Source organism: Dasypus novemcinctus, chromosome 13 (genome assembly GCF_030445035.2).
Source record: "Dasypus novemcinctus isolate mDasNov1 chromosome 13, mDasNov1.1.hap2, whole genome shotgun sequence".
NCBI lineage: Eukaryota > Metazoa > Chordata > Mammalia > Cingulata > Dasypodidae > Dasypus > Dasypus novemcinctus.
In genome coordinates, this window is record NC_080685.1 from 37,121,456 (window position 1) to 37,141,712 (window position 20,257).

Sequence of the window (20,257 nt, forward strand, 5' to 3'; positions counted from 1 at the left end):
GGCCTCCAACCCCTAGAGCAGACACATTTCCCATTGTGTGCTTGATGTAAAGATTAAATAAGACAAAATATCTGAAAGCTTCTGGTACGATTAAATGCCAATCCCTTTCCCATCAAAAGAAGAGCTGTTGTTAGAGGACCTTAAATGTCTTTCTGCCCCCAAAGAGTATGACTGCTTCCTAGCTGCTGAGAAGGAGGGCATCCATCTGGGAGAGAGAAAGAAGTTAATTTCCGGAGATGAAGGTTGGAGGAAGGACGATGCTGAGAATGGTCAGGGGACATTCAGAGCCATCATCCTGTCGGCTCCCTCTTTTTGCTCTTCTGATCTTCTCGAATGAAAGAGAAAACCAGGATTCTGAATTAAAGCCCAGCTTGTGGAATAATTAGAGGGTCCCATCCAGTTACTCATCTAAGGAGGGAAGGCAAGGAGTGGTGCATGGATGGGGAAGGCAGGCAACCCTAGCAACCTCCCCCATCCCTGAGCAGAGCCCTCTGCCCCCACCCCACGGCTGCCCCTCCTTGGAACCTCAGCCACCACGGTCTCCAGTCTTACAGTTCCTTTATTGTGCTAACAGTGCTGCCTGGGAGCTCAGAGCTCACAATTCGTTCCAGACCCCCACCCATCCGGCCCCCGGGGCCCTCGGCCTTGGCTGGGGACACCGGACCTCCGGACCTCCGTCCTCGGCCGCTCTCAGACACTGATTCGGCTTCCATCTCCCACCCTCCCAAGCCCGGAGCCTCGGGAACCCGGGGGCGGAAAGGATTCTGGGCCGCCCCTCTCGGCCGTCGCCCACTCCCTCCCCTTTTAGGGGAGAGGGCTCTGCCTCTCTAGGCCAGGAAATGCCTCCGGGCCGAGCCGATGGGCAGCTTGGGGCGGGCTAGACCCGCGCCAGCCCGAATGTGTCCCCAGCTGCGGACAGAGAACCCCGCACCCTCCTCCCAGCCGCGGCACTGCCCCGCGCGGCGCGGCGAACGCGCTCACACCAAGAGCCCGTCCTTGACCCGCAGCGGCCCCTGGGTGCAGTCGGCCGGCTCCGCGCTCTTGACCTTGACGTAGACCGGGGAGGGGCCCGCTTCGCAGGCGGCGGCGGCGGTGCTGGGCGCCAGGGCCACGTCCTCGGGGCCGCCGCAGGGCGGAGGCGCGTACTTGCTGCGCAGGAAGCGGCTCACGTTCTGCGTCGGGTACCCCAGGAGGTGGGTGACGCGGCTGCCGCGCCCGCTGGCCTTGCACCCGGGCGCCACGGCGTCCTCTCTGTGGGAGACAACAGGCGGGCGGGTGAGCGCGCTCCTCCGCGGCGCGGCGTGGGCACGGCCTGGGCAGAGCCGGGGACCCTCGGCAACTTCTCGTCTCCGGCGCCTCCCTCCACCTGGCCCTCCCCTCTCTGTCACCCTCGGCCTCGACGTACGCTTCTCTATGCCCCTTCTGCGCCTGGCGACCCCGCCGCGGTCCCCGGAGGCCATCAACCCCAAGCCTCCAGACGCAGCTCGGCCACCTCTGTCCCGACCGCCCAGGGCAGGCAGCCCCGTCCAGGCGCCCCCCAGTCCCTGTGTATTCGCAGAACCACCGCCTCCAACAGAAGGAGCTGCTTTCCCTTTCCTTCTTTCCTTAACTAACCCTGACCTTGCCCTTTCTTCTCACCTCCTGTTCCTCAGTCTTCTCCATCCTTTCCAGAATCTCCAGGCAATGCAGTTATTAGCACTGCTAGATGTGTTCTATTTCTATTTCTAGTTTGTTTCTAATATGTTATTGGCACTGTTAACTCTTAAATAAGCATGTCCATAGTTCTCACCGGCCGGGTAAAGGGGAAACAAGGAAAAAACAAAACAATAACAACAAAACAGGCCCTGCCCTCCAGGAGCTTACAGTCTAGACAAGACAGAGTTGCAGTCAGAGAAGTGCCTAGACAGGAGGGAAAAGGAGGAGCAGGGATGGGAAGGGCGAGAGACAGAAAAGCCATGCGGCCAGGGGCAGGTTGACATGCTGCGTGCGGTCCCAGCACTCAGTGGCGACGACGGGCAGGGTTGGGGTGGGATTTTCCAGCCTGCTGGTGGCAGGCAGAGGTGGGGAGGGGCAGGCCGCCGGTCCCCTGCGCCCGGCAGCATGCACATGCATCAGGTTTTACCTGATCTCACTAGCCATGTCGCAGGCCCCTCCGCCGGCCCCGCCGCTGACCCCGCCGCCGGTACGGTAGCAGAAGGGATCACGGGCGCCACCAGCCCCGGCGCCCCCGCAGCAGCAGCAGATGAGCCCCCAGATGCCCACCATCAGGCAGCCCAGCAGGAGCAGGGAGCCCAGCACGGCACCGATGATCATGCCCACACGCCTGGAGTCTGTGGAGAGAGGCGGAAGCTGGTTGAGCTTTGCGGCTCCTGGCACCTGCCTGACCCAGCTGGGCAGGGGGTCTCCGGGCCCTGGGACATTCAGTACAGAGGCTATGGGGAAAGGATTGCATGCTTCTCCCAGGGCTTCCCACCTGCTCTGGGCTGAGGCCTATGGACCAATGGCAGTGGGATGATTGTCAGGTGCCCCCAATCCAACCCTCCCAGCCACTGACTCCCCTGCACCCACCTGAGACCTTCACCTCCACCACGCACATGCTGTAGCCCACGTGATTGGCCACTGTGCACTGATACAGCCCGTCATCCTCGTGGGAGATGTCCTTCAACACCAGGTCTCCGTTGCTCAGGCCTGAAGCTGAAGGAGCATTGGAGGGCTGTGGTGAGACTGAGGGGCCTGGTCCCAGAGCTCCTACCCAGCCATGGGTTGGGGGTGGGACACCCAGTCTAGGGGGAGGGAAGATGCACACACACACATACACACACACACACAAGCAGGTCCACTCCATTCTCCAGGTGAGTCGCCTCCCTTCTGAGGCAGAGAGGCAAGGAAAGCCCCCACCCCAGCCCCCAGCCCTGTTCCGGCCCCCACCCAGAACTACCAAGACAGAGACATCATTAATTCACTCTGTGGCCTTAGGGAAATTAGGTCTTTCTCAGCCTTGGTCTCCTCATTTGTACAGTGAGGATATGGTTAGACCAGAGAAGCTCAAAGGCCCCTTCCATCTCTGATAATCTTTGTTTGATTCTGAGTAATATGCAGTTTCTCTGTGTGCCAGGGTTTTACATGCCTCATCCCTTTTAATCCTCACATGTCTGTGGAAGGTAGATCTTATTATTACCTTTTCATGCACGAAAAAAGAAAACCAGAGAGGTTAAGCAATTTTCCTGAGTCTTGAAGTCAGCCAGTGACCCAGCTCTGCCTTAGACTGTGCTCCTTCCACATTCACCAACTGCTTCTGACCAACTCCCCACTTTTGCTGCCTCCTTCCCTCATTAACAACTGCTGGGAAAAGGCCCAGAGAATGGGTTTCCCACAGAGTTCCAGGTTTGACTTGATGCTGCAGATGGCCCAGGAAGCCCCAGCAGGTCCCAGCGTCCCTGATCTTTCTTCTTTTCATACCCATTCTCCCCAAATCAGTGTCCCCCTCACCTTGGTTCATGGAGCTGTGAAAAGACTCCTGGTAGGAGAGTTCAGAGTGGAAGCTGTGCTGGGAGTGGTAGGACCCAGCCCGGTAGGGGTGGGTGTGCCCGCTGATCTTGGCCCACTTGTAGGAGAGGGGCAGGGAGCCCCCATTGGCAAAACACTTCAGTACCATGTCGTTACCGCGTGTCGTGGAGCCCTCGGTCCAGCACATGGGCACCGCAGGCCGCGCTGTGGGGAAGCAGGCAGCTGTGAGCCAGCACCCAGCCAAAAGGCAGAGCCAGGCCAAGGGCGGCCAAGCTGGCCTTGGCTCTGAAGTCAGGGAAAGGCTGCCCAGAGGAGTCTGGCCATACCTTGGACTGTGACAATGACTTTCCGGCTGGCCATGGTGGTCTTCTTGACCCGACACTCGTAGGTGGCTGTGTCAGATACCTGCAGGTTCATGAGGTTGATGGAGGCATCAAACTGGCTGGGGTCCGAGGCTGCAAAGCGCACCCTCTGCTGCAGATGGGGGAAGTTGCCATGGTTGATCCTCTTGTCCTGGTAAGTAAGGAACTGGGAAGAAGAGAGGAAAACAGGTGGTGAGGCAGGCAGAGCAAGGAGGGCTGGGTGGGTGGCTGCCCTGGGCAATTCACTGAACTGCTCTGAGTCTGTTTTCTCACCTGGAAAATGGGAGTGATGATGCCCGAGCCACTGACCTCTTACAGAATGTGTGGAGATCAGGTGAGATCAAGTACTTTGGAAAGTATAAAGTTAGGCTGGGAACTTGTTGAGGGCAAGGACCATTGGGCTTCTTCCCTTTGGTCTGAGGAGGGAAGAGGGGACTTGATTGTGACTGCAGAGTTCTCTTCTCATCCCTACTGCCCCAGGGAGAAGGTCATGGTCTCGGTTGCCTTATCTGCCCTCCCTCTCCTCCAGGGTGTTGCCACCCAACAGGAAAACACTGTGGAGTGTAGAGAAAGGGGAACCTTGGGTCCAGCACTCACCACGTTCTCAGGATGGGCAGGGTCTGAGTTGACCTGCATCCACTCGATGTCCAGCCCATTGGGACCATAGTCCTCTGGGTCCAGGATGTAGGGGCAGCCCAGCCTCACATTATCACCTTCCGCCAGGTACAAGATCTCCTGGCCATCCCCGTTGATCCGCACAGCTGACAGTAGTGCTGAGGGAAGGGAGGGCAGGTGGGGTGAGGGGGCACACCCGGGGCTTGGGTGGTCAGCTCCAGCCCCTCCCTCCCACCTTTCTTTGTCAGTTGCAGCACAGGGCTCAGTGAGGGTTACATAAGGAAGAGGGGTCGCTCTGAGTGTGTGTGTGCTATGTGTGTGCATAAATTGGTATCTGCATATCTGTGCATACTTGTGTGCTCTTGTGTACGCATGCATAGTCCTGTGCTAGTGTTTGTGCATGCTTGTGTACACATATATACTATACTTGTGCAAGAGTGCATCTATCTGTTGAAGGAGAGAGTGAGGAAGAAAGAGGAACATTAGTACCCATTTCTCTCAGCCCTATAACATGTCACACTGCCAGTACTTCAGCTTCTACATTAGCTGACAAGTATTCAAGCTCTCTGTCTTCAATTGATTGTGGTCACATCTTATTTTTCCACGTGTACCTGTAAAATTTTCCATCATGTCTCAAAGTAAAAACTTCAAGAAAAGAAAAAAAAAGTGCATCTAAATCCTGTTTGTGTGTATGTAGCTGTTGTGCATGCTTATATGTTTATGAGATTTTATTTATGCGTGTATGAATATGTACACACATGTGCATTGCATGCTTTTGAATACTGTGGCTACTATGTGTATCTAGGGGTATGCATGTGCATGACCAGGTAGGTGTCTTATTTATTTCCAAGGTAGTGTGAACAGGGGAGTAGCTTATATGGCTGTTTGAGACAAAGAGGTAGCAGGGGAAAGGGAAGAGATAAAGGGCCATGATTTATGGTTAGTACATGTATTCTGTGAGCTGCATAGGTTACGAGATTCTTTGGGTAAGGAGTGCTTGAAGTGGGCAGGGAATCCCTGTGGCTCAGTTCATTTATTAGCAACAAGGATGGGGAGGTAGGATTGTAGCCATCTGGTGAGCAGCAGGCTTTATTGGTGTTATCTGGGGCCCTTTGCTCCTTGTGGTCTGAGTTGGGGGATTTTCTCACCACAACAAAGGATTGTTGGTATGCCAGCTTACTTCAGTCAAACTCTGTTTCTTGTTTCTATGTCCCAGGATAGAATGGATCCTCAAGCATTCAAAGTGATTAGTAAAATCATTTACCATTCCAATACATTCCCTCCTTTTGGTAAAGGGAGTCCTTTGATTCCCAGAAGACCAAGTGTGTCTGGCTTGGGGTTTTACAGACTGATACTTTAAAGCTACGGGGGATAGGAGAAAAAGTCCAGTGGCTTTGATGCACTGTGTATTGCAGTTTGTGACGATACAGATAATCATGTGTCTGCGACTGTGCCTGAAAGCTTAGGGAGCACATGGTGATGTAGGTTGCCTGGTGGAAGAGGCTGGCTGATTACAAGCAGCCTCTGACTGGGCTGAGTGAGGTGTTCCTGTCTGGAGGCAGGAGTTTGGACAACAGTGTCCTCTGGGGTCTGTTTGCAGCCTGCAGAGCAGAAGACTTGGTGTGTCTGTGTACCAGTGTATGTGACCATGTGTGTGCATCTGTGCAGGACAGTGCATGTCTGTGTCGTATGCCTGGATGTGATAGCATGTGATTGTGTGAGACGTGTGTGCCTATGTCTGTGCAAGTGGTCTGAGTGATAGCACATGCCTAGGCATTGCAGCAGATAGCTGTGACCTGAGGCACAGTGTGGGTGTGTTTCTGTGGGTTAGTGAGCAACGGTGCAGACCTGGGACTGGCCACAAGTATGTGTGGGACGTGTGAACCTTGCGTGACTATGCATGGCAATGTAGACTGTGTGTCCTTCCCCTTGTGAGATTGTGTGGCTCAGGTGCAGCCACCCGCATGTGCTCACTCCTATTGGGCTGCTGTCCAGCCCTCACTCTGAGTCAGGAGCTTCCCAGCAGCCCAGTATTGCCACACATCCCCTGGGTGGCGACAGCCTTGGTGTGCCTCCTTGGTGGACCAGCGGGCGGCCCCTTGGGTGAGGAGCCAGGATCTGGAAGCTTAGCACTGAGCTTCTCTCTCCCTACCCCAAAGCCCCAGGCAAGCACTAGCCCCAACCGGTTGAACCTAAAAACAGAGACTAAGGAGGGCGTGTGCCTGTGGCCCCACCCTCAGCACCTGGGCTTCCCCTCCGAGTCCTGAAACCCTCCCCCCACAGGGCAGCCCCACACCACCCCCAGGCCCCTTGCCCTGCGGGCTTACTCTCCCGCACTCCTGGTTAACTGTCAAGTCCTCTGGTCCCAGCCCCGAGTATCACAGCTCACTGCTTTTTCCTGCTCTGGCTCTCTCCTGAGACCACATCCACGCTGAGAGCTGCTCCCACACACAGTTACACACTGCTGTAGCCAAACAAATCAGCACCCGGACACACTCTTACAAGCCTTCACCATGCAGGGACTTATCTACACAGACCCACCTTCCTGCACACACAGGCACTTCAGGTCCAGACAAATGTCTACACGCAAACACAGATCCAAAGGACATGCCCAATGCAAACTCATGTCATCCCCTGTGTATGTTCATTCAAAACCAGACATACCTGTGGAAGCCCCGCCTGGCAGGCTTGGCCTGGCCTGGCTCTAGAGAGGCCAGCAGGAGCCCCTTCAACACCAAGGATCACCGGGCTTGCCCCTTGGATCCCAGTTGCGCCAGTCAGTCATGCCCTCACCCCACTAGGCTCCAGGGTGATCTGGCGCAGGTTGACAAGCTGTGGGGCACTAACGGGACCTGGTGATGCCTTGTCCAGCCCCAGGCCAAGAGAACATGCACTCATTCCTGAGATAAGGATCATGATGCCGTCTGCCAGATACTGGGGCAGCACAGGGCAAGCCAGGGATGAGCCAGAAGCAGCGGGAGAGCAGTCTCCACCCAGGGAAGGGTTGCAGGAAGCAACTCTGAACAAGAGGACTTTCTTTCCCCACACCATGGCAGGAGGGTACAATTCAGGGAAAGGGGGTTGGGGAGGAGGGGCAGGAGGTGGAAGAAAGGTGCCTCCACCCTGCACCAGGCTGCGTGTCTTCAATCAATTGTCCCCGGCCAGGGAGCCTCACCCCAGCTTTCAGTCTCCTTGGAAGCTTTCTCAGTCCCCTCCCAAAGGCCCCAGGCTTTTCCCTCCCCCTCACTCTCCCTAGGACATTGTTTCTGGTGTCTCACCTTGATTCCTCTTGCTTGGCACTGAGGAAATACTTCCAAAGAATGTACAGAATAAAGAAGCTGGAGAGAGAGGAGAAGGCTGGGGTGGAAGAGAGAGCTGGATGAAGACAGGGACTGGGGAGGTCACAACAAGCTCTCCAAGGAAGAGGACAGTGGGGCAAATTGCCGCCCCAACCCCGGCACCAGGGACTGCACAGGAGGGCTGTCACCTCAATAGTACTGTGCACTCTCAGCCTGTACATGCTTTCTGAATTGTTAAGCTGCTTCAAGAGCTCCTAACCCCTGGGGGTGTGTAGGGGGAGGGAATGGAAGGGAGAAAAAGGTAGCTCCTGCAAGAGGGTATTGTTGCATAAATGCACCCAGCACTGAGTCTGTCCTCACACACCCACAGACACATGCCATACCAGGAGATGTCCAAGTCCCCACAGCACAGCCAGGGCTTCCTAAGTGGGCTGTGACAGCCAGAATCCCAAACAGAGAGGGTGTTGTAGGCATCCTGCCAGAGAGTCAATCTCACATGCGCACGCGCGCACACACACACACATACACACACACACAGAGGCTGAAAATGCTCCCTCCCTCCCATACTCTTCCCCTCACATCCAGTCCAGACCCCAGGAGGGACTCAGAAGCCATTTCCAGTGGGACTTACACAAAATGGCCCTTTTTGGGAACTTGCCCCACGCTGAGCAGGCAGCCACAATATCCAAACCTGAGCCCTGCCTTCCAGGAGTGTCCCAATGGGCTGAGGGGCTCTGGAAGGTGTCATCCCCACCCTCCTCTTCTGGGGGAGGGGGGCACAACCTGGTTCTGTCACAGCACAGGGTCCCAGAGCAGAGGTCTCCAGCCAGAGCCCTCACTGTCTGTGACAGAACCAAGCCACTCAGACTTACAGCTTCCCTGATCCCTCACCCTACCAGGGCAAGCAACTCTCCGGCCCCTTGGCTCTGGCCTGGGAGGAGGAGGGCCCCGCTCACAGACTGTCCAGTGAAACCAATCCTTCCTAGACTCCTCAGCCTCCACCCAGCTGTGTTGCTCACCTGCTCTCTCCTACCCACCTCCAGTTCCTACAGGTAACTCCAGGCAAGCCCTATCCTCCCATTCTCAGGTGTGTGCACACAGGACACCTGCACAGGTACGTGAGCCCCCACAGAGCTCACAGGCACAATGAGTATCCATTCAAAGTCCTCCACACCCACTCACACATACCCAAACCTTCAGGCACAGGTTCTCCAGGGGAGAGGGCCCCTCAGCAGTGATCCAAACTGGAGTGACAGCTCCTCACTGCCCCTCCATCCCATCTAACCCCATGCTGGGCATCCCTGCCCACTGCCCGGCCGCCTACCTGGGCTCAGGCACATGAGTAGAAGGTGGACCGCTCCGTGAACTCCCATGTCTCTAGGCCTGGTGTTTCCTCCTCCTGGGCTGGGTATCCCTGGGGCCGGTGGTCGTGGGAGCCAGTGGTGGTGGGTGTGGGGGGGGCGGGTGGAGGGAGGGGGAGCTGAGGGCCCAGACACCGCCCGGGGTGGCAGGAAGGTGCAGTGAGTGCCTGGCTGAGGAGCAGCTGGAGTTATTTCTATAGGAGGGAGGGGGCCTGAACCCCGCCTTGGGGAGGAGTCCCAGGAACCCTAATTAGCGGGGTGACGGGGTGGCCTACCCAGGCATTACCCAGCCCTCACACAAGCTTTTCCCTCTCCCCAGAGTGGTGCATGACGACCAGCGGGACTTGTAATTAGGCACCTGTTAAACCAATACTTCCTCCTGGCCCCATCCTGTGGGTGACAACAGTCGCCCCATTTTACAGCGTCTATGGAGCTCCCCTCACCACTCATTTGTTGAGGAAGGAGAAGCCAGGCTTGGGGAGGCAGGGAGGCCAGGCCTTGAAGGGTTAACACTGACCCCAGGACACACCATCCGACACACCCTCCCCTGGCAGTCTCCAGCATTCCAAATCTCCACCCCAGGAGCATCCCCGAACCTTTAGGGAGGCCCCAAAACAAAACAGGGACATCCGTGGGTTGAGGTCTGTGGGAAAAGGCACCAGGGAAGGGGCCTCTTCTCCCATTCCTGGGACCCTGGGGCTGGAGGGAAGCCTGTGCAGCTGAAAGGGACCCTGGAATGCCCAGCCCGCCCCCCAGGCCTGAGGTCCTTCAAAGGGAGACAGTCCTCTTGGGCTCAAAGAGAGAGAGCTCGGGTGTGTGTGGAAACAGGGTCTTCCCAAGATCGTCCCTTCTGGGACTGAGTCCCCCCACACCCATTCTGACTCCAGGTCACCCCCAAGTGTAGGGGCTGCCTGGGAGCCAGGAGGTGTTCTAGGGGATCTAGTCCCCTCCTCAAAATGGGACTAAAACCAGTTTCATGAGGCCTGAGAGGAGAAGGACCAGGGTATGTGAGGGGGTGAGGGAACTGCCATGTGTGAGGCAACGTTTGCGAGATCAGTGCCAGGAGGGCTGGGGGAGCAGTGTGTCTGTGTGAGCGTGTGTCCACACTCCCTGGGCTGTGTGTGTGGAGGGCCAGGGGGCTGGTGTGGCTCTGTTCAGGAGGGCTAAGCCCCTCTGTGTATTTCTTGTAGGAATCACTGGATATCCTTGTTTCTGTGCACAGGAAGGGAGGCCAAAGACCCTCATCACCTAGTCTGGGCAAGGGGTGACAACGATCCCGGTTCTGGTTGGGTTGAAGCAGGTCTAGAGAGGTCCTGGAGGACCAGTCCTTGCTGGGTGGTCCAGGGGGTCCCAGAACAGAACCGGTGCCTCCCTGGGCTCCCAGACTGCCCCAGGCATGATGGTGGGGTCCAGTCAGGAGTGGTCCCTATCAACAGCTCAACCCCTTCAAAGGAGCCAAGGGTCCCCCTCATGCCCCTCACCTGCCATGCAGCACACAAAGGGAAAGGAGGGAAGAGCCTTGGGTGCCAGGGCCCATACCTCCAGGAAAACTAAGACAGAACAATAGGGAAGCACAAGGAGTCCATGCATCTCTGTGTTCCAAACCCCTCCACCGCACTCCCAACAGTAACATGGCGCTCTGTGAATACCCTTATTTACTTATTTGTTGTGATGTTTCTGGAGTTGTCCTACAATCTAGAAAGCAGGGATCATTATCCCCATTTTACAGGTGAGGAAACAGAGACCTGGAGAAACTTGGGGATTCAACCCCAGTGATGCTGCTGGGCCCTGAGCTGACAGAGTTAGGTGGAGCCAGACACCCCGACTCTCAGTCCAGAGTGGTCCAAGGAAAGGGCTTGGTGACCTTTGAGGTTGCTAGCCCCATCAGTGAAAAAAGGACAGTGATGGATGGAGGAGAGGAGAAGTGACTAGGAAGAATGAGACTGCAAATAAAGGAGTAAATGTTGTGTTTCTATTAAACTGATATGTAGGGTTGGGGTTTAATTGGGTTCAAGATTTGAGCTTATGTTAGAGTTAGAGTGAAGGCTGGAGCCGAGGTTAAGGTTGAGGTTTGTTGGAATTATGAATAAGATTGAGGTTAGAGTTGAGGTTGGAATTGGAATTAAGGTTAAGATTAGAGTTAGAATTATAGCTAGACAGACTAGAGTTATGGCTGGGATATGTGTTATGGTTATGCTGGGGAATAGAGTTAGGACTAAATTGAAGATGGGTTAAAATTGATTTAGGATTGGGGTTACAACTGGGGTTATAACTGGAGTTTGGGGATTCAGGTTAGAATAGACCGTGCTTTGAATTTGAACATCGGTTTAAGATATAAGGGCAGGGGAGTTAATGGAATAAAGATAAGGTTTATTTATGATCTAGAAAGACCTCAGGCTTCTTTATCTGCTAAATTTATGTTTGGCTAACATTTTTCATCCCTTAACTCTTGAAGAATACCAACAGCACATCTTGATTGGGGCCCCAAGATTTGAGAGAGGGGTCTAAATATACCTGAATCCATCTGGGGAGTATGAAGCAACTTAATCCCATAACATATCAAGCTTCCAAAATTCTTCCCAACAACCTGAGCTCGTCACCTGGTCTAATGCTGTGAAAGTCTTTGGAGGAGAGGATGCAAGCAATGAGTGGGGGCTCTGACTCCAAACTGAACTAGAAAATGGGGTCCATCAGAGGGAGAGCTCCTGGGGCAGGGGGTCTGGTTTTGGAGTCTTGGAGGTAGGCACTGGGGGAGGTGGAAAGCCTGGATGCTTGGAGAAGAACTTCAGAGGGCTCCACATTGGATCCCTCAAGGTCCAAAGAAGTAGAGCATCATTGTCACTCACCCGTGACCCACTGAGGACTAATTGCCACCTCCTTGCAATTTGGAACCTATAAAGGAAAACTTTTGGCCCTGTGCCCCGAGCCCTGCAGGGATTTTTGGAGGGCTGTGATGGGGTGAGGGTGCTGGGGTATCAGCCCACTGTCCCTCCCTGGGAGACAGGCCCACAGCCCCTGTGTCTCTCTGGCTTCTATCCTCAGCAGGGCAAGGGGCCTCACTCCTGGGTGGTTCCCTACCCTGACTCCTACCTGCCCTTTTCCCCACCCAGTCTCCACCCTAGTTCCTCACCCTTTTCCTTTTCAGGTCCCATAAAGGTTCTGATAGATCCAGGAGTCAACTGGGGTATCCTCTGTTCCCCCAGGGAGAAAAAGAGATTGGGAAAGGTACTGATTTGTAAAGGGGCTGAGATAGAACTAGGACAGAGAGAAACATCCACGATATCCAAATGGTCCAACCAGAGGTTGAGAGAGAAACAGTGGAGGCAGAGGAGCCAGGTGATGGAGTAGGACTGGCCCAACACACAGGTTTCCAGAAGGACCCTGTTGCTGTTCCTGAGAAATCTGTAGCTCTCCAGGGGAGAGTGGCCCCTCTTTTAAGCACACCTCCAGTTTGGGTGGTATTTGCTACTATTCTAAGACAGAAAATCAAAGATAGAGACCTAGAAAGAAATGTACAGAGACATAGAACAGGAGAGAAGAGGTGGACAAGGACCCAGAGAAGCCCAGAAGCTACTTCTGAGATGAGGTGCAGCCTCAACCCCAAATATTTTTTTTTTAGATTTATTTTTTCTCTCCCCCTCCTCCCCATGTCTGCTCTCTGTATCCATTCGCTGTATGTTCTTCTGCATCTGCTTGCATTATCTGGTGGCCTGGGAATCTGTGTCTCTTTTTGTTGCGTCATCTTCACGGTTCTCTTTGCGGGATACACACCTTGCGCGTGGGGCACCTCTACTCAGGGACGCCCCTGTGTGTCACGGCACTTCTTGCACGTGGCAGCACTGCGCATAGGCCAGCTCACCACATGGATCAGGAGGCCCTGGGGATCGAGCCCCGGACCTGAACCCTGGACCCGAACCCTGGACCCTCCGTATGGTAGACGGACACTCTATCAGTTGAACCATGTCTGCTTCCCAACCCTGAAGTATAATAGGTAGAGGCCTTGGCCTTCCCTACTCTTCCTCCAAAGTACCCTTTACAGCAACTCCACACAAGCCCCCTCAGCCCTGCCCTAACCTGTCCAGGGTCCCCCACCATCCTCCATGAAGTCAGGTCCTAGTTCCCTGTCTCTCCCTCCAGGGCTCCAGGATGCCGCTTGGCCCTTTCCAAACCCCCTCCCCACACAATCAGTAGATCCTCAGCGCCCTCTCCCAAGGCTACTCTGAGATGGTTTAAATTGGTTTATGAGGTAGTAAGCTCCTTGTATCTTAGGGTATGCAAGCTCAGGTTGTCCAACCATTTGACTAGAGTCCCCCCAACACTGAGGAAGGTGAGCAGCAGCCCAGGGATTTACCCTACGGTGAAACCTCTGAGGAAAGCATTTAGGAGCAGGAATCATGAATGACCAGGGGGACAGACAACTTCATACTTATTCTGAAAGAGAGCAAACAGAGGTACCATGGAAGCAAACACAAAGGGCCAAGGAGCGGCTGCAGCTGCTGTCTTTCCACCCCGCTTGCAGAGGAAGTCCGGGGTTGAAAGACTGTCGGGTTAGGCCATGGTTAGATGGGAAGGGGGATATGAGGAGTGCTTCTTCCTGACGGGAGAACACTGAAGTCTGGCAAGGAAGGATTAGACCTAGGTGTAGATAGGTCCCTCTGGCCTTGAGATTCTAAGATTTGGTGCTCATCCCATAGCTCAGGGACAGAGAGTCTTTCCCCAGGGGCATGTGGAAAAGCTCCTGAGCCCTGGGTAGTCTTTCCTGCCTCCTACTCCCACACAGTCTCCTGACTCCCCTTTCCTGGACTCCCCTTTGCTATGTGCTTTGCTGATACAGTGGTGGGTAAGGTAGTTCTGGGGACTAATTTGGTGCTGCTTGCTCTTATGAATCCAAGTCAGCAACAGGTCACACTGGGTGGGAGAGAGGGACATAACCTAGGGTGCCTTCCTTCTGAGGGGGGCCAGTAGGATCGATGAGGCTTCAGAGAACCTCGGGTGCTTGAATGACTGCCAATTGATATGTTATCAAGGGAACCAGAGGAAGAAGGAGAAGTTGGCTTAAAACGAATGTGTAAATTCTTGATGACATGGGAAGCAGACTTGGCTCAGTGGTTAGGGCATCTGTCTACCACATGGGAGGTCTGTGGTTCAAACCCCGGGCCTCCTTGACCTGTGTGCAGCTGGCCTACGCACAGTGCTGATGCACGCAAGGAGTGCCTTGCCATGCAGGGGTGCCCCCGCGTAGGGGAGCCCCACACGCAAGGAGTGCGCCCCGTAAGGAGAGCTGCCCAGTGCGAAAGAAAGTGCAGCCTGACCAAGAATAGTGCCACACACACAGAGAGCTGACACAACAAGATGACGCAACAAAAAGAAACACAGATCCCCATGCCGCTGACAACAACAGAAGCGGACAAAGAAGACACAGCAAATAGACACAGAGAACAGACAACCGGGGCGGGGTGAGGGGGAGGGGAGAGAAATAAATAAATAAATAAATAAATAAATAAATAAATAAATAATTCTTGATGACAAACTTCAGGAAGAATTAGAAGACCCTAGAGGTAAAAGATATCTTCACCTCACCAAGATCAACCATATCTGGCAGGTCAGCCTTCATCCATGCTACAGACCCCACAAACCCAACCGGGTCTGCTTTGGGCTGGCCCTCGTGCTAGGCCCTGGGGAAACTGTGATGAATAGGACTCATTCTAGGCCCTTATAGAGCGCAAGATGATTACACACATCTCACACTCTATAAGACAGGCAGTTACCCACAGCGTGGTAAGCTATGGAGATACATGGCAAGGCCCCTCACCTCCTGGAAGTGATGCTTTAAACAGAGATCTGATAGATAACTAAGATTATGCCAGGGGAGGATTGGGGGTGGAGAGAGGTGGCTGGGAGAATAGTCCAGTTTTAGGGAAATAAACCAGGGTCCTGCCAGAGACAGATGGAGAAGAGTGAAGTCGGGAACGTTCCTTCTACCTGCACCAGCAGAGGACCGCACCAGGATCCTAGCTAGGATCTCAAGATGGATTTGGTAGCTAAGATTGATTACCCTGAACCATTTGTATGTTCCTGTGTAAAGAGAATATGTGTTGAATTAATCCATATGGGACTTTGGCTTTTCAGTTTGTAGAAATAAAATTTACCTTTGATTCCACTATCTGGGTTCTCCTGTCACATATCCACAGTGGGAACTGAGGTCCCCTTGGTCCCATGGTGACTCCAGGCTTTCCTTTCCTTCCTGGCAGTTGCCCAAGGAAGCTGTATGGGAGCTGGCAGATGCCAGAGCTAAGTCGGGTATGTGTCATGGTTCAGTCTTCCCCATTAAGCTCGCCTTGACCAGCCCTCACTCTGCTCTCCATGTTTGTTTCCTGTTGCCTGGACACTGGGATAGGGAAGGAGAGGGGAAGGTGGCGCCGGAGTGGGTGGGGCTCAGAAGCAAGGCAGCTCTGCCAGGGCTGGCCAGGCCAGCGGAAGTGTTAACTGGCAGGAGAGCAAGAGGCCCACCCCACGGGATAAAGTGGAAGTCTGCCCACTTCCTCTCAGCTTCCTCCCTCCAGCAGCCTCTCCCTGCAATGCTGGGAAGAGCTCCGTGTTTCCAGAACTGCAGGCATATCCAAACACAAAGTCAACCTGCACAGCATCTAGGGTAGAAGATATAAAAAGGCCTGTAAAAAACAGCCTGGACAAGAGATACATGGTGGCTCAATATTAAGTTAAACTGCCCTGGGATGGTTTGGATTGCCTTAAGAGGTAATGAGCTCCTTGTCTCTTGGAGTATGCAAGCTCAGGCTGTCCAACCATTTGGCCAGAGTTTGTAAAGGAGATACAAGCACCCAAGGTTCTCTGAGGTCCCTTCTAGCCTTGAGATTCCAGGATTTGGTGCTTACCCCACTAGCCCAGGGGTAATGTTTCCCCAGGAGCATGTGGGAAAGTTCATCAGTTCTGGGCAGTTTCTTCCTGCCTTCTGCTCCTACACACCCTCCTGACTCCCCTTTCCTGGAGTCTCCAGAGAAAAATCACCCAAAATCTCACCCCTATCCCTGTCGCAGACTTGAAGTCAACAAAGGGCATGATGTGTAGCTATCCCCTCTCCCAAGGGGACAGGAAGAAAAGATCACATCTGGGAAGGCTATGAGCTATGGGAGCTGAGGACAGAGTCTGAGCTACTTAAACCCAGGCAAGCCAAAAACAATGTGGCCTTTTCTGAAGCCCAAGATATCTGTGTTGTTTGAAATGAGATCCTCCAGGTCACCCTGGCATGGTTTCCTGGGCTATCCCTCAGAGTATGGCAGGGAGAGGAAAGAAGAGGAGGCAGGTTCCCATGGACAGCACCTTAGAGTGGGGAGGAGACTACTCACCCAACCCCCACCAGGGCTCCCACTCTTTGCAGACAGAGTAGTTGGGCGTGACGAGAGTGGGAAAACTTAACTCTCAGTTCCCGAACCCTTATGCCCTCCTCACCCAGCCTTCTTGTCTGAGACGCCAGCGTCTCCCTTCCACAGCCACCTAAACAGCTGCCACCCTTCCTCACCCCAAAGGCCTTGCCTGGCTTTGAACTCTCTAAGCCCCTTTCATCCAAGCTTAATCAAAGTGTTTTTACTGAGCCCAATTAATGCCTGCTGTGGCCCGAGTCACAGATGGGAGACTGAGGCTTTCAAGAGTGGTAGAGGACATCCCAAAACCCCATTGAGTCAGGGTCAGCCTGGCTTGGCCACCAAGACAGGCTGCTGAGTCATGCCCAACTGAGGCTGCTTCTGCAGCAGGTGCAGAGGCTCTGAGACTGCCTCCAAGTCATAGCAGTGTGGCGTGGGCAGCAGGACAGTAGGCACATGTGGGCAGGTAGGCAATGGAGCCAGGAGCCTGGGGGACACATGCCTGAGAGGCAGCTGGCTGCAGATCTGATTCAGTGCTCCAGGGTGGAGTCAACCACTGGCTTTTCCAGTGACCAGACCAGTCTGACATTGCAGGACTGAAAGACCAAAGGGACAGAAGAAAGAGGACTGGGAAGTCCTCAGGGCTAATATGTTCCTTTATACATAAAATCATGTTTAGATGTAAAGAAATCAGGTTACCACACAGCAAAGTAATAGCTTAGACACTATTTTTTTGCAGGCTTCTAAGATCTTTATGCATCAAATAGTACTTCTTACATATTTTCAGATTTCCCCAGTACAGCTCTGTTCCTTTGTAGCCTCCCAGCCACTCCTGAATTGATTCAGTGGCTTGGAAGGGGGATTCAGAGCTCTTTTCCACCTCTGAGCATGAGTCATCCTTGCAGAAAGTGCTGCCCACCCAAAGTCCACGTCTAGCAGCAGGACTGAGGCTGATTATTCCTCAGCCCAGGGACCCATTAAAGTCCTCAAAAGAATATGGAGGGAAGCAGATTTGGCCCAATGGATGGGGCGTCCATCTACCACATGGGATGTCCAAGGTTCAAACCCCGGGCCTCCTTGACCCGTGTGGAGCTGGCCCATGCACAGTGCTGCTGTGTGCAAGGAGTGCCGTGCCACACAGGGGTGTCCCCCACATAGGGGAGCCCCACGGGCAAGGAGTGCGCCCTGTAAGGAGAGCCGCCCAGCGCAAAAGAAAGTGCAGCCTGCCCAGGAATGGCGCCGCACATACGGAGAGCTGGCACAGCAAGATGACACAACAAAAAGAGACACAGATTCCCAGTGCCGCTGATTAGAATACAAGCAGACACAAGAACATGCAGCAAATGGACACAGAGAGCAGACAATGGCGGGGGGGGGGGGGGGGGGGGGGCCGGGGGAGGCAGGGAAGGGGAGAGAGAAACAAAACAATAAATCTTTTTTAAAAAAGAAAAAAGGAATATGGATTTTCTCTCTTCTTTGTCACCAAGCCCCACCCCCACTCCATATATTCTGAACCCACCAGCCCCACTTAAAGCCAGGGAACATTTCCCTGTAATTATCCCCACTTCCCTTCCTAAAAGGAGTGGAGGGATAAAAGATGCCCAGCTAATCGAGCTAGCTTCAGACTCCAGCTGCCTGCCCAGCTCTCAGGAGGGCCCCATTTCTAGGAACGGGGTCCCTGCAGATGAGTCAGGCCAGTCGTGGAACCCATGGAAGCCTAACCAGGACGTCTCAGGAATCCTGGGGACAGAAATCAAACCCTCCTCCACATTTCTCCTGTGATGAGTGGGATGGAGGGGAGTATCATGGACCAATTTGGAAATGGAAAATCCACAGGGTGTGGGTGGAGGGCAATGAACAGGACAGGCACAGCAACACTGCGGACAGAACTCTGGGATTTGCTCCCAGACCATTTTCACCCGCTCAGACGTGGCTGTACACTCCCTCTGCCGAGCCAGACATCTATTCACATAGCCATGTCCAAGCCTGTTAGACGGTCTTACTTTTGGCCTTGGGATCTGCCAGGCCCCACCAACACATTTGCACCAGCAGCATTTCTGACCAAATGTTAGCTTTGCTTTCAACCTATGAATTTAGCCCATTTTTCTCTCTGTAGGCTCAGAAATCAAGAGTGGTCATGGAACCCCCTTTTTCCTGCACTCCAGGTCAAGGAAAAATGAAGGGTTTTGATACGGAACTGGATAAACTCCAGGTGACCAAGGCTCTTTCCAGCTTTCCTGGAAAACAGCGGCCCCTGAAGTAAGTAAAGGCTCACTCCTTGGTCCCTGCAGGAGGAACCATGCTCAGCCAGTGTGCCAGCTGCGGCAGGGGCCAGGCTCCTCAGCGGCACTGCTGAGTCTTGTCCCTCATCCCAGCCGGGGTGCTAGGTCTTCCAGGAGGTGAGTACTGAGACCCTAGGGAGCAGGAGGTCAGGTGGGTGGCAGTTAGGGATACTGACCAGGGAAGGTGAGACAGCCTCCTCCCCATGCAACTGGAGGAGCCACCCACCCGTCTTGGGCAGGACAGCGGGCTTCACTGGTGGGGAAGGCAGAGAGGTGCCTGGAGAAGCCACGGCTGCACACAGGAGGAGGAAGCTCAGGAAGCAGCTTGCCGACTCTTCTGGGCCCTATGAAAAGAGGACTCTTGCCTGAGGCCCTAGTAACTTGGCAATGTAAATACTCAGCACACACCCAGCAGCTGTCCTTGGTCTCTGTAGGACCCATCTAGAGAGACAAAACCAGGCTCTGCATTTGAGAAATGGAACACCAAGTCGGTGGGTGGAGAGGGTTTGGGAAAGGGAGAGAGTGTAGTGATGACAGCTGGATGGAAACCCTTTCCCTGCAAGACACAAAAGCTGGGAGGTGGCTTCATCCCTGGTAGCTGGATAGTCAGGGTTCTAAGCTGAAGGTACAAGTAGTTTGGACGGGAGCAGCTGAAGAAAGCAGGGGCAGGTTGGCACAAATGAGAAGCTTCCTTGAGAGAGGAGCCCGGTCTTCTGTATTCACTAAGTGCCTAGAAAGTACTGGGCACATGGAAGACACTTAATAAATATTTGAATGAGTGAAAGAATGAATAAAGAATAGAATAGTCCGGGGCAAAGTGAAGAAAGCTAAACAAATAAAAATAGCTTCGGAGAGCCACACTTACTGGAACAAGGTAGACAGAGGAGAACCCAGCTATTTGAATGATATGTGTTGGGGGTGAGGGGAAAGCTGGGTTTGGGCGAGGTGAATGGACCTTGGGCATGCCCTGATCAAGGGATGAGGTGGCTGTCTATGTTGTGGTGTGGCCTGGAGTTGAAAGGGCTCTAGCAGAAGAGGCCTGGGACAGGAGGCATACGCCCTCCATAGGTTCAAACCTCACCCTCTGCAGAGACGAGGTCTGAATAAGAGGCCTGTCTGGGTCCAGCCCTGGTACCTTCCTCCCCAGCTCCACCCAGCCCAGCCCTTGCCCCAGCCCTTCCCTGAGAGCAAATCTACTCACTGCCCTAGTGGCCTGAAATGCCTCTGAACAGGGTGGGGGCAGAGACAGTGCTGGAAGTGGACATGATGACAGCATCCCGAGGGATCACTGAAATGCCAGGAGACACCATGCAAAGGAACACCAGGCTTACGGGGGATGATCATGGACGTGCCTCCTCCCAGAAGGGTGCCCCAGCACCACTCCCGGCCCCTGAGCATCACGCTGCCCCTGCCCAGGTCTCCCATTCCGGGTTTTGCTCTACATCAGTAGCC

General features: G+C 54.1%; 1 protein-coding gene across 1 annotated transcript; it reads right to left on the reverse strand.

Annotated features, from left to right (window-relative positions):
• Nucleotides 1-548: 548 nt before the first annotated feature.
• Nucleotides 549-7,400, reverse strand: VSIG8 (V-set and immunoglobulin domain containing 8). Its single transcript, XM_023588040.2, has 7 exons — nucleotides 7,283-7,400; nucleotides 4,467-4,642; nucleotides 3,834-4,035; nucleotides 3,490-3,711; nucleotides 2,569-2,694; nucleotides 2,123-2,330; nucleotides 549-1,251 (listed from the first exon to the last, which is right to left on the reverse strand). The coding sequence occupies exons 1-7, from the start codon at nucleotides 7,398-7,400 to the stop codon at nucleotides 978-980; spliced, it is 1,326 nt and encodes a 441-aa protein (XP_023443808.2). The 3' UTR covers nucleotides 549-977.
• Nucleotides 7,401-20,257: the final 12,857 nt, after the last annotated feature.

Excerpts from the sequence above, each read along its gene's own strand:
- VSIG8 (XM_023588040.2), bottom strand. The coding sequence starts at position 7,400 with ATGATCCTTATCTCAGGAATGAGTGCATGTTCTCTTGGCCTGGGGCTG. Across the intron at positions 4,643-7,282 it reads CCAGATCACCCTGGAGCCTA|CACTACTGTCAGCTGTGCGG; the intron begins GTGGGGTGAGGG and ends CCCTTCCCTCAG. Across the intron at positions 2,695-3,489 it reads TCACAGCTCCATGAACCAAG|CTTCAGGCCTGAGCAACGGA; the intron begins GTGAGGGGGACA and ends ATGCTCCTTCAG.